This window comes from Mandrillus leucophaeus, unplaced genomic scaffold, assembly GCF_000951045.1.
Source record: "Mandrillus leucophaeus isolate KB7577 unplaced genomic scaffold, Mleu.le_1.0 Scaffold16, whole genome shotgun sequence".
Lineage (NCBI taxonomy): Eukaryota > Metazoa > Chordata > Mammalia > Primates > Cercopithecidae > Mandrillus > Mandrillus leucophaeus.
In genome coordinates, this window is record NW_012101587.1 from 3,248,607 (window position 1) to 3,262,853 (window position 14,247).

The 14,247-nt window shown below is 50.1% G+C and overlaps 1 protein-coding gene across 1 annotated transcript in view; it reads left to right on the forward strand.

Moving 5' to 3' along the window:
- The window catches only part of MBP (myelin basic protein), a 170,482-nt gene that overhangs the window by 110,859 nt on the left and 45,376 nt on the right, over positions 1-14,247 (forward strand). Inside the window, exons 4-5 of the mRNA XM_011975876.1 lie at positions 4,055-4,491; positions 11,261-11,338. Of these exons, the coding sequence (XP_011831266.1) occupies positions 4,055-4,491; positions 11,261-11,338 (515 nt within the window). The remainder of the gene's footprint in view (positions 1-4,054; positions 4,492-11,260; positions 11,339-14,247) is intronic.

A 14,247-nucleotide genomic window follows, 5' to 3' on the forward strand; every position in this document is an offset into this window, starting at 1 on the left:
CTGATGGTGCTCTGCCTGTTTGCGTGTGTGTGTGTGTATGTGTACACATTGGTGCGTGTGCATAGGAGCGGGCGGTCACCTAAACTTACTGAGTACGAACGTAACTCGGGTGGAAAATGCGTCTGCCCCACTGTCCCTGAGACTGCCGCTGAGAGAGGTGGGATCTTCCCCCGAGAGGCCGCTCCTCCGGCTCCATCTGCAGAGCTGCCGATACCGACGCTGTACGGAGTGGAGGGTGGAGGACGCTGTCTCAGGGGACAGCACTCTTCCAGATATTTAGTTTAACAACCTAACATCTCCCAGGTTGAGTATCTTCTCAATCCACGTGAGGAAATGCCCTCAAAGTATTTTTAGTGTGAACCAAACCACGTGAGAAACATCTTTTCCTCACCAACGTGTTTATGACTTTCCCGCCTCTTAGTAATTGTGCAGAAGAGTCCACACTGGAGGTCTGGGACCGTCCACTCTGAGGCAGGCCTGTGGCGAGCGAGGTCCCGGGGTGTGGTCTGGGAACGCGGGTTTCCAGAGTGCTCCCACCCACCATGCCCTAACCAGGAGGGCGGTTTGCTGTGCCTGAACGGCTGTGAGCACCACACGGTCTGTGCGGAACGGCCTCTTTCCTCTGTAGCCTGGAATCTTGGTGGCACCAAGCGAGGCAGCCGATGAGACCAGCCCCTAGTAAAGCCCTGGGGAAGGGTCTCTAACAAGCCTCCCTAACAGACAGCATTTCATGCGTGGGGTCACGGCACGTGAGCATTTCACACGGGTCACGGCGTGTGCTGGGAAATTCAGCGTCCCATGTGACTCTTTGAGGAGGGGTTCCTGGACTTCACCACGCACCTCTCATTGCAATGAGTCAGAGCAGTGACAGGATCATATCCTAAGTCCCGGGAGCTCTCCTAGCAAGTCAGGGAAACTGGAGGGGTCACGGGGACCCCAGGGCAGTTATTAAAAGGAGTTCTTTGTGGAAACGGACCTAGAAGAAGATCTATCCACGGCTCACTCTTGGTCACTTGGCAGCATGCATTCTCAGCTGTTCACTGGTTCCCTGTCCACACCTTCCCCAACCAGGCCGCCACAGCCACTCTCCCCATCCCCCACCCCAGGACAGAGACCTTCCTTTCCTTAGTGCCCCAGCCAGACCCCCAGTCCATGTCCCTCTCCCGACTGCTCAGGATGGAAGCCAAGGTGCCCCCAGCATCTGGGTCCTGCCATCTCAGTCATATCCCTCCACAGAGGCCGTCCACCAGAGTCTTCCCTCCCCAGGCCCTGCTGCTTCCCAAACCAAGCCCTGTCTTCTTGCCACATAGCCGCCTGCTCTGCCCTTTCCACCGTCTGTTCACAGCCATCAAGGCTGTGATATCCCTGCTGCTGCACACAGATGGTCAGTTCCCTGCACAGCCCTCCTGCCCCCCAGGTCACTGCCTGGCCCGGGACATTCTCAGCCCGGCTGTCCTCCCAGACCCAGGACCAGCATGGCCACTCTCCTGCTGCTTCTGCCACCTCTAAGCCGATTCCTCGCAGGTTTCCAGGGGGACCTGCCTTCCCCTCTGCCAGAAGCATCGTCCCCAACTTCCCCAAGTCCTCACAGGGCCCAGACTCTCATCATGTCCAGATGTCACTTCCACAAGGACCTTCCTGCTGACCCCAGCCCTCTCTGCTTTCCTGTTCTCTTGCCTGATGTGAAGTTGCCCATTGCATGAGTCTCCCGGGGGCTGCCAAGACAAATTACCACATGCTGGGAGCTTAAAACAACAGGAATTCTTCTGTGATCATTGTGAAGGCCGGAACTCTCAAGCTGAGATGTCTGCAGAGTCCTGCTGCCCCTGAAGGCTCTACAGGAGAATTTGCTCCATGTCTCTTACTCCCGGTGGTGCCGGAGGTGCTTGGTGTTCTGCGGCTCGTAGATGCACCCCGCCATGCTCCGCCTCCATCTTCACACCTCTTCCCTGGGCGTCTGTGCCTGTGTCCAAACTGCTCTCTTCTCATAAGGACACCAGTGATGGGAGTAGGGCCCACCCCACTGCAGAATGACCTCCTCTTCACTTGATTCCATCTGCAAAGATCCTATTTCCAAATAAGGTCACATTCACAGGTACAGAGGTTAGGACATGGATGTATCATTTGGAGGGATACTATTCAATCCATAACATACATTTTCACCTGCTTTCCCCACTAGAATGTAGGTTTCACGAGGACAAGGACCACATATTGTTCATCACTGTAACTCAGATATCTAGAACAGTACATTACACCTATTTGATACTCACAAATAATGGATGGATGGCTGCATGGGTGAACAGATAGGTAAATGGATGGATGCATGAGTGGATGGATGGATGGATGGATGGATGGATGGACGGTTAGATGGGTTGGTGGATGAATAGATGGGTTCGTGGATGGATGGATGGATGGATGGATGGATGGATGGATGGATGGATGGATGAATGGATGGATAGGTGGATAGATGGATGAGTGGATGGATAGGTGGATGGATGAGTGAACAGGGGATAGATGGATGAGTGGATGAATGGATGAGTGGATGGATGGGTGGATGTACGTATGTATAGATGGATGAATGGGTAAATGGACTGATGTGTGGATGGATGAATGCATTAGTGGATGGATGGATGGATGGATGGATGGATGGATGAGTGAATGGATGGACGAGTGGATATATGGATGGATGGATAGATGGATAAATGGGTAAATGGATTGATGATGGATGGATGGATAAATGGAGGGGTGGGTGGATGGATGAATGGACGGATGAGTGGATGGGGGATGGATGAATGGAGGGATGGGTAGGTGGGTGTGTGTATGTATGGATGGATAGATGGATAAATGGACTGATATGTGGATGGATGGATGCATGCATGAGTGGATAGATGGATGGGTGGGTGGATGAATGAGTGGATGGATGAATGGATGGATGAGTGGATGGGGGATGGATGAATGGAGGGATGGGTAGGTGGGTGTGTGTATGGATGGATGGATAGATGGATAGATGGATAAATGGACTGATATGTGGATGGATGGATGGATGCATGCATGAGTGGATAGATGGATGGGTGGGTGGATGGATGAGTGGATGGATGAATGGATGGATGAGTGGATGGGGGATGGATGGATGGATGGATGGATGGGTATGTATGGATGGATGAATAGATGGATGGATGGGTAAATGAACTGATATGTGGATGGATGGATGAATGGACGGATAGATGTATTGACTGGTATTACAGGAATATGTGAGTGAATCCTGTTTTCTGTAGATAAGTAATCGAGTTTGGAGAGGAAACTAAGTAAATGATATTCATTTAAACCTAACACTATAACTTGAAAGTAAAATGGCTTTAATGTCATTTGTGTCAGAAATGCTGTGTTTTTTGGAGAAAGCTATGAGATGCTGGTATACAACATGAAATTTCTCAATCCCACTTCAGATTTCTAATTGTTTCTGCTTCCAGAGGAGAAGCCAAGTCAAAATGTCCTGAATAAGCAGTTCTCTATTGTGAGAGGCCTCTTGTGGAATCTGGGATTGAAAAAATTCTAAATGCCCCACTTCTTTCATGCATGGATTGCAAAAAGACGTGGCAAGTTTTGCTTCTGCCAAGAAAACTAAAAACACCTTTTGTGAAATAAATGATCCTTACATATTTAACTTATGCACCAGTGGCCTTTTAAACAGTCCGTGTCCCGTGAAGGTGCCTGCACATCTGGGCTCTCCAGGAGCAGCCATGGCAGCACCCAGGAAGAAACGCTGATGTGGCCGCTCTGCGTGCTCCTACTTCATCGGGAAGCCTTGGTGCATTTTACCCAGGGTGCCAAATCTCGAATAACCGAGGAATTCCCAGGACCTTCTGAAACACAGAGCTGCAATAAGCCTGCTCCATCCAGGTTAGCTCCATCCTAGGCCAAAGGCTTTATGAGGACTGCACATATTCTGTGGGTTTTATAGGAGACAGCTAGGTCAAGACCCCTGAAAGAAAGCTGCTTTGTCCGGTGCTCAGCTTTGCACAGGCCCGTATTCATATCTCATTGTTGTTTGCAGGAGAGGCAGATGCGAACCAGAACAATGGGACCTCCTCTCAGGACACAGCGGTGACTGACTCCAAGCGCACAGCGGACCCGAAGAATGCCTGGCAGGATGCCCACCCAGCTGACCCAGGGAGCCGCCCCCACTTGATCCGCCTCTTTTCCCGAGATGCCCCGGGGAGGGAGGACAACACCTTCAAAGACAGGCCCTCTGAGTCCGACGAGCTCCAGACCATCCAAGAAGACAGTGCAGCCACCTCCGAGAGCCTGGATGTGATGGCGTCACAGAAGAGACCCTCCCAGAGGCACGGATCCAAGTACCTGGCCACAGCAAGTACCATGGACCATGCCAGGCATGGCTTCCTCCCAAGGCACAGAGACACGGGCATCCTTGACTCCATTGGGCGCTTCTTTGGCGGTGACAGGGGTGTGCCCAAGCGGGGCTCTGGCAAGGTGAGCTCTGAGGAGTAGAGGAGCTTTAGTTTAAATGGAAAAGCAAAGGAGAAATCAGTAGGTGAACTAAGCCATTAGAGGAAGAACTGGCATGTGGCCTCTTGCTGGCTAAGGTCTCGTTCCATGCTGGAGAACGCATATGAGCCCAAGAGTGTGGGCCTGAGTGGCTGCTTAGGACGTTTTCATTTGACTCACCCCCTCTCTTCCTCACAAGGGATGACGGCCGGGGTGTGGCTCAGGAATGTAAGGACATGCTGAATTCTGGATGTCCAAGGGTGCCTGGACATGGGCATTGCAGAAAGAGAGCCACATTCTCGGGGTCTCTGGGGGTGTGCGCTTGCGGACTTTATGACTGATTTGCCTCTGCGGCCCACACGCTGGGGTTCAGCCCTGGGTTATGCTCGTTTTTTCCAGGCGTCAGTGCTGCTGGCTTCATGTTGCAGCAATCATAAGATTGAGGAAGACTTTTGAACAAAGTCCTCAGTTTAAATCCGCCTTGAGCAGACTTTCTCTGTGGTGTGAGAAGTGGAAGGGGTGGAGGGATAAATGAGTGTCTCTGAGTCAAAGCTTTATTATCTTGTGATTCCATTAATTTGCATACAGAGTCTTAGAGGTTTCTTTATTTAAAAGCAAATGTTCTGTGGATAAAAATGTATTACAAGGAGAAAAACAAAAAAAACAAAAAACTCTGCCGTGGGGTCCAGTGTCTAGGAGTGGCTTCTGCAGTTGATTGTCAGTGGCGAACGTGTTGCTGCTGGTTCATCAAAGCACTGGTCCCTGAGTGCCATTCGGATTGCAAATGCAGCATTTCACGTGATGCTTAGAGTGTTTGGTGGTTGTGTAATTTTGGAGAGAGAGAAGTTTTTCCCAAAAAAGTCCCTAGTGTATTGGGCATTGTCTCACAACCTGTAAGATGCAGCTGTTTTTCTGCCTGTGCGCAGGGCTGATTCTGGAATTCCGGAAGGCCTTGTGGGAGCGTAAAAGGCTTTTGAATAACGTGTGGAACACAACGCCTCATTCTGATAACACGCAATCGTAAAAACCACAGGGCAACTTGGAGTTAAGGAGTTTCTAAAATTTGCTTTAGTCTCCAACTGAAATTCTTTATTGATCATGAAATTGTTGAAGATAAACAAATGTCAGTTTTACCTTTCCTGTGGGCATGAAAGCACATGGAAGTTTCAGGCAACTGTTAACTTCTCTACCATCTGGTCTGCGTTGAGATTTCAGGTTGTGACGCTTGCCATGACGTATTTGTAAATGACATTTGGTGTATCTTAGATACTCATGGAATTCAGATTCTGGCTAGTTCTTTCAGAGTATTTGTAGACATTTCCTTTTCCTTTGTGGCAGTCCTCCCTCATCCTGAAATGTTGGTGTTCCAACCTATTTCTAATGCTAATCTCAACTGGAAGCACTTTTGCAAGCCCAGCTATCAAACCACACCAGACAGGTACGGTTCGGGTTGCCCAGTGAAGTGTGCTATCATGCTAAGCACCCCTCACACACACAGCATCACCGGTTTTGAAAGCTTGAACTATTCTGCTTGCTTCAAGGTACAGAAAAAAAAAAAAAAAAGTACTTAAACTGTACAGAAAAGAGGAAATCGCTGGATAGTATGTATTGTAAAACAAGCTTCATGTCAGTGATAATGGTTTAAGTTGAAATAAAATGGTGAAAGCATTGATATCAATCATTGTGACTTATCTCAAAAGGCTATTGAAACACAGATGTTTTTCTTCCTTTATGGTGAGATTACAGCCTTTATTGTCTTAAATCTCTTCTACTCTTCAATATTTTCAAAGAAAACATTCTAGTCTCAGAAATAGTCCATCTCTTTGCAAAACAGGGCTGCCCACTTTTCAAGGACCCAAAAAAATCAAAACACTTTCAAAAATTTAAAAAATAAAAATAATTTTCACGTAATTGCTTTAGGAATTTTGAAGTGTCAATTCTTTTCACTACTGAGTGTTGAATATAGAAGATTTTTTAATGAACAGGCTTGCCCTTTGATGCCAAAGGCAAAAAAAAAAAAAAACATTTGCACGTGTGATCATACAGCAACCTGTGAGGTGTCCCGGTGGAAAGCACGCGGTGGGGATGTGCGTTTGTTCCACTCAACTGTTTTATCACAAAGTGTCGTCAACACGGGAGATGAAAGCTGAACTCTCGACACCCAGCTACAAACCCACAATGGCCCTAAAAATCTGGGGTATTCATTGGTGTGGGCTGCCTTGGAGGAATTTTTGGTTTTGTTTTTATTTTTATTTGTTGCTCTGTTTACAAATCAGGAGAGCCCCCGTTTTTATATGCTAGGAAGGTCCTTGCGATAGACCGAAGAGGTGTGAAAACGGGAGAGTGGCAGGCCCGAGCCCTGTCTCTCAGGACCACGGCAGCCTGCCCCGCACACAGTTCTTCTGCTTCCCGTCCAGAGCAAGGTTTCCTGGCAGATTCCTGCCAGACTCTGAACGGAGCTCCCCATGACCCTATAAAAGGGGCTGTTTGTCCCCCTCCCACCCTCCTGTGCTCTCCCTCCCTCCCCTTGAGGGCACGTGGCCACTGGTACCACATGTTGGAGCGGCCGCCCCCGAGCCCGGGAATGCCCTAAGAACACCCACGCCAGTGTTGCTGGGAGCTGACATTCAAGAAAAGTGCATTAAAAATTCCTTGAGGAGGCATATTCTTTTGAGAGCCGTAAATGAAAAGTGCATTCACAGAGAACGTGCTCCTTTGTTGTGAGAGGAAAGAACAGGTTTCCCAGTTCCCCAGAATGTCAGGGTCACATGAGGAATGGGTGGGCGCTTAGGGTCAAGACTGGTGTGTGCTTGGCCCGGCAGCTTCTCTCCAAGTGACCTCCCCAGCATCCCTCCTGTGCCAGGGCTCATATCTGAGGCCACTTGAGTGTCACGAGGCAGAGCCTGGAAACATTCGCTTTGGAAACCGTTCCTTCCTTTTTCTGTGGAGGAAGTAAGATCTCACAAAACACCTAAGCTGGACACGGTGATGTGCCACTGGGACGGTTCCCAAAACAGAAAGCAGCCAGGACATCCCAGTCCCCCACTTCTCCGTGCTGTGTACTTGTAGGGAGTTTTTTGAAAGCTAGCTTCTGACTGATGATTTTGTCTGTTTTTCTGTTTTACATTAAAACCTTCATTTATCAACCTGCTCTTCTCAGCATTCTTCTATTCAGCATTCAGTATGACTTCCGTGCCTCTAATTGTGACTGTAGGAGAAGAACTGTTTGTCATCCAGTGCTGTGGGGTCTAGTCAGCCCTGTACATTAATCAGAATGTTCTGCTGCCTGATTTTTTTCCCACTGCGTTTTAATTTCATTAAACATGTTTTAGTTCTACAGTAACCTAATTCCTCATTGTTAACATGAGATCCTAATTCTGTAGCTGTGTTCTGTAATCCCACAAGGCGTGTACCATTTGGAGACACACGAAGGATACAGTAGACAGCACGGAGGGCAGAAACACACAGGGCGTCCACCCTCCCCAGAGCACAATGTGCACCCAGAACCAAATTCAATCTCATTCATCATGAGCGTGCGTGGCAACTGATCCGGCCACCCAGTGCCTCCATTGGATAAGAGATTTGGCCAGAGATTCTTCTAGAGAAAATCCAAAAATGGAGGGTGCATTTGTTTCTGCACCCAAATACCTTTTGAGATTTCTTATAGGCATTCCTCTCGAAGTCTCATTACCCTGATCAGTTATTAATCGGAGGCTACCCTGGCCCGGTCGCCAGCTGCTCACTGTGTCCTTCTGTGGTCTCAGGAGCTGCAGTTGTGGCTGTTGTATGAATAGACGATAGTTAATTAGACGGGATATGTCTGTACTGGCAGTGATGTGGCAACCTCCTCTGTATAAGCGATACATTTGTAAATCATGGTAATGTATCTGATGGTAATTGCCTGTGGTGGTTGTATCATGATTTCATTTTATTATGAGCTTTTTGCTTTATATATTTCTCTGCCTTTTTATGCATTCATTAAACAGTTTAACAGACCAAGGACAGTGTACTAACTGCATGTGAACTTTTTTAAGTTGTCGTGTTTGGTTTGCCCTCCCTACATCAGTGTGCTGCGTTGCTGGCATTTCTGTGGCCTGGTGACACAGCTGGCAGGTAAGTCTGAGCACCCGAGCTCCTGTGCGGAAAGGTCGCAGTTGCTCACTCGTCTGCTTTTACTACACAAAGACATTGGACTCTCTTCTCCCCTGACAGTTCGGTGTGCTGGTCTTTCCGTGATGACTATTCTGATTCTGCCTGAAGTTTCTTGTTTCTCTCAAAGCATCCTCCCGCGAATGTTAGGGCAGGGTGGATGCTGAGCAGACCCCACTGGCTGGTGCTGTCACGGACACATCCCACTCCACCAGAACTTCCTGAATGAACGTGCACACGGGTGCCAGTACCCACAGAGCCCCCCGGGAGCTCACACACAAGGGGGGTCATGGGAACCTCGAGACACTGAAATGAGGGGATGGTGCTGGTGCTCTGAGGATGATAATGTGTATGAGATGAAGGTGAAACTTGGGGTCCTTGAGAAATTAGAAACAAGAGTAAAGATAAGTGATTGGCTTGGATGTGGTCCCGCCTTTCATGTCCATCAGACCCTCATCTTAACCCAACTCCTCCCTTTAAACTCATTTGCATTTTAAAGCATTCATTTCTCTCATCGTTGATTTTCCTTTGATAAAATGTCTGGACATTTGATAACAGGCAATTCTGATCGGTGAATTAGGAGCTTGGCTTGACATCAGAGGGAATAGATCATCCTTAGAAAAAAAACACACAGTAGCACTCATGAAAATCACTTAGATATTGATTCAAATTTGAGAACTGTGGACATTTCCTATCAAACCCTGATTCAATGTTTTTGTAAAGTCTCTTCCTTCATGTCTATCAGCACATTCCTAATGCTCTGAAATCATCCTACTTCATAAAAAAGTAGTAAAAAAAGGAGAAACAGCTAAAGAACACTGAACTCTTGAGGGAGCCCTGTAAAAGCAGACTCTCAGCACACACAATTTCTCCTAAGAGGTTATTCTTGCCTTTCGTCTTCTCTGGCCCTTGCATTTGTCCCCCCTCTTCCTGGCTCTGGGAGTGGCAGGCAGCTGGGGCCACAGGTTGCATTTCCTGAAAACCATCAGTGGGACGCCTTATACCTTATACTCCCGTCACCTGCCTTCCCCATGGGTAGAAGGGGAGTCGGTGGAGGGGCTTCATAGCAGCCCACCAGAGCCACGAGAACATGTCTCACAGCGATGATCCCCTTCGTGAAGAAGAGCCATTGTAGGAGATGGAGGGAAAAGCAATAGAAAGTTCTTTGCGTGGTGGCCCCTGCGCAGAGCGTGCATTTGCTCACGCTCGTGGACGCCAGCTGATGAGAGTTACTGCTTACCGGGACAGCCGAGTCTCATCAACACAGCAACTCCCACAGGCTTGTCCACGGAGACATCCTCTAAAGTAAATACTCAATTTACTTACTCTTTAATATCATAAATTAAAGTCACCAGAAATTCCTGCTAATATAGAAATAGCCTCTCTCATGCAGGGAGAATCCATTATGAGACATACAGCTAAGCACACACTCACCACAGATTTGCCTCTGAAAACCCCAGTGTGTTTACTTTCCATAATACTTCTAGAATGTGCTCACATTCTTCAGTGTCGGAACTACTCTACTCTCACGCATACTCAGCTGCTAACCTGGTTAAAAGAATCCATTTCATCTGCAGCCAATACATCTCCTGAAACCTATGACACTGATTTCATCTCTTGACCACTATAAGTCTCCTCTTTCTCTTCTTTTCTCTGTCTTCGTTTTGCTGTAGCAGATAATCAAATAGACACTTCCTGCAGGGCACTTACCTTGGTCCTATAATAGTCTTTCAGCTGCGGCCCTCAAAGTTCATTGATATAGCAGATACTCTCGTGTAACTGACAAAGAGAATACATTAAGTTAGAAGCAAATGCTACTTAGGAAGATTTGTAACCACAGAGCTCAGGTGAGTGCACAGCTCCTGCTCCCGCCGAGGAAGATTAACTTCCTACTTGTGTTAAATTCCTAACCTACACCAGTAGCAAGGAAGAATGTCAGCAAGAAAATCAACTTTAAGCAATTGGCTCAAGTGACTTTGAACACTTGCTTCTAAAATTATTTCCTTATGCTCTGCAGAAAATCTGAAAAGGTCGGTCTTCGGTTCACTGACCCTTCATAGAGCAGGAACAGTTTCAACTTGTCAATCCAATGCAGAAGCTAACACACTTGCTGTAAAAATACAACTCTACAAGGAAAGTGGAATGTAAAATTTATTCGTTCCACGGGAGACGTCAAAAAACCCTTTTAGTGCACTTTGCTCCGGCCTGGGAAATGCCTTCCGCCCTGGAGCCTAGAAATCTTTCACAGCTGGTGCCTCTGCCATATTGAGAACACTTGGTCCCGTTGTTTGATACAGGGCCTCAGCACAGACTTTGGAGGAGAGAATTCTTCCCTAAGCTTTCCTTTTGCTCTCTATTTCCTGAGTCCTTTGGGGCGCATGCCTGCCCTCTGACCTCCCGTCACCTCTTGCTGGTCCGTCCATCATCCATCATCTGCACACGCCTTCTTTGCTCACTGTCGTCCTTCATCCTCCACCGCCTGCTCACTCCTCTTCACTCTGGGTTCTTGCCAAGCCAGCTCTAGAGGAGATTTGCTGAAGGACTTTGGGGCACTGCCGGCGGCGCCCACCCGGACTCACGCAGCTCGCTCTGTGTCCCCCGGCAGGTACCCTGGCTAAAGCCGGGCCGGAGCCCTCTGCCCTCTCATGCCCGCAGCCAGCCTGGGCTGTGCAACATGTACAAGGTAAGATGCCGGCGGGTCCCCACCCATCGGGGCCAGGGGTGACCTGCCCTTGCCTGAGCTCTCAGCCACTGTCCCTCGGGGCCAGGCAGTGTCACTGCCAGGGGTCCACCCCCAGCCTCGGGGGCATCTGTGAGGCCGTCAACGCAGAGGGGCAGGCCTCCCCTGCGAGAAAGCAGTTGCAGGAAAAGACATGGAGGACGTGCCTTTGAATCCTTGGAGGGACTCCTCCGCAAAGGGCATGGCTGTCAGCTCAGGACGATGGGCAGCCTTGGTGACAGGGTCTGCCTCACTTTGCCGAGACCTGAAGCGCGTGGAGGGGCCTGGGAGTGGCTCTGGTATTGAGGGCTGGCCTGGACCATGGCCACATGCAAACCTGTGCCTGAGTGTGCTTTGAAAACTAGTGCCTAGCAGATATTTAGCACGCACTATAAACACGGGTGGAATTGAGCTCTAAACGATGAGTGTCCTTGGGACGTCTGGTCCCTCTGGGCTCTGTCCTCACCTGAGCCCAGCTGAGCTCTGTGTAGGAAGTAGGCTATCAGTGTGGCCTGTCCTCATCTCCTTGTGTGGCTGCCACAGCTTCTCAAAGCACATAGGTGCCAGGAGTAATCACAAAGAAGAAGGCAGCCAGGAGGAGAAGGGGAAGGGGACAAGCCCAGAGCTGGCACTGACGTCACCATGAGCAGGGCTGCTGTTTGCACAGTAGGAGCGGTCACCACAAACCTGCGTCCACCGGGCCCCCTTCCAGATCCTAGCCACCACCGTCCGCACCTGGGCACCTGGCTTTTTAAGCGTGGGCATATGCAGAAGATTGGAAACATGTGCTCAAGTACTTAAATAGCGAGAACATTTCACGAGTGTGCTCAATGGAGCACCCGGTGTGAGGGAGAGCTGGGGTACCCCTCTTCAGAGGCCTGCAAGGTGGGACCATTTACACTGAGCAAGGAGCACAGGAGCATGGGGGAGGGGACGCCTGCGGGTGCCAAAACTTGGAGCCCCTGAAGGGGAAGCGTCCGCCAGGTGTGGCTGCATGTCAGACGTCATGCTAGTGCCTGGGTGTCCAGGGCTGCGCCGCCGCCGTCCAGGAGTGGGTTTATGAGGAATGAGGATGTGCCTGCTGGCCCCAGGATGGCCAGTCCAGGGCAGTGGCTGAAAGTGCAGCAGAGGAAGCCAGGGCTTGGGGGCAGAAGGGCCCTGGGGGAGCCAGGACCAGACAAGGGCCAGGTGAGAGCCCCACGGTGGTCGTGGGACTCGGAGTGACTGGCGGCTGCGGCTGGGGAGAAGGATTTCTTCCTCAAGCCACAGGGGAGGAGGCGACCGTGCACCCTAGGGGGTCTCAGTGGTTTGGACGCCCATCCTGAGAGTCTGTGTTTAACGTGAATCGTGCTCTAGTTGTGAAGCCGTGCTTGATTTTCGAGGGCTGTCTTGGTGATGGGAAACACCAGCACTACCCCTAGGCAGTTTCTGAGGGTCCCCTGTTCTTCTGGGAGGCCTCTTCCCTGGGATGCACTGGGGCTGTGGCCACCTGGGCTTCACTGAGACCAGGACGGGGCTGCAAGCACCTGCCCCTGCCTGGGAGGCACCGACCCAGCCCCGCCCTGGAGAGCAGTGCTGGTGAGACGGAGGATTTTAACTCTGGGTAGGAATATCTGATGTGTGGGAGGGTTGAGCTAAGGGTGGCACGGCACCCAGTGTGTGATGCGCTGGCAGGTAGCAGCTTGCCCCCTGCCCCGTTTCCTGCTCTGCGAGAGGCGTGCTGTCCTCAGTGGACCCTGGCCACAGAGAGATGCAGCCTCTGCCAGAAACCCCATGTTGCCAAGCAGAGTGGAGAGGATCAGAGTCCTGGGCTTCTGTATCCAGATCATAGTAAGAAATTCAACAGAATGCTTCATTCCTCTTCTAAAAAAAACTCTTTAGCAGGGAAAAGCAGCCTTTCTGTTCTCCACAGCTTCATCCTGGACAGGTTTTGCATGTACCTTTAAAAACCTGGTCAAAGATAAGTAAATTCTCTGCACAATGCTTTGTCCACGTGCCAGACCGCGCCTCACTCCTGTGCACACAGGGCAAGGTCATTGAAAGTCCTGCAGGCTTCCACGACTCGGCTCCTTGCACTCCACGCTTGTGTACTTGTGGACACCCCATTCTGGTCCAGATAGGAAAAGCAGTAGGGGTGTGTGTGTGGTATTTACATGTCTATGGAGTGAAGGGAAAATGAAGATAAGCGTAAGTTGAAACTAGAGGCTGGGCAGGCTGTGTGGGCTCCCAGCGTTGCTCGTGATGGACAGAGAACCCTCCCAGGGCTGCGTGCTAGAGGCCTTAAGTTCTCCTCCAGCCCCCTGAGCAGGGGCCGGCGATGCCTGGCTCACAGAGGCCGTCTCTGCAGGAGGTGTACACAGAGGGGCAGGCAGGCTGGTCTGAGAGCCCCCAGGGGTGCCCCTGCTCGAAGACAGTGGCAAGCCCATGCCACTTGCATACTGAGTGGAAGAATAAGCGAGGAGCTTCCCTCTCTCATCTCTGAGAAGGAGCTTCTGAGTTTGAATGTCTTCCTCCGGTACTTTGGGATGCTTTGTTACTGCAAGAAAGTGGCTGTGAAGGCACCAGCCACAGAGGAAGGAATTGCAAGGCTGGAGGCACTAAAGGGTTTTAAAATACAGAGGGATTTTTAAATACAGGGATTCCATGACAAAGGACCGTTGAATCAGCTCCCAATGGAGACAGAAGCAGCTGGGTGGAAGGCTCAGGCTGAGAAGTGCCAGGAACGAGCAGAGTCAGAACCAAGCACTCCCTGCCCTGTGACTCAGAAACGCCCACAGCACTCATGCCCTCAGCTGACCAGAGGGTCTCTGCCTGGGTCCACCTCACCCTGTGTCCTCTCCCTCCCTGTCTCTTTGTCTGTCTGCTTCTCCCTC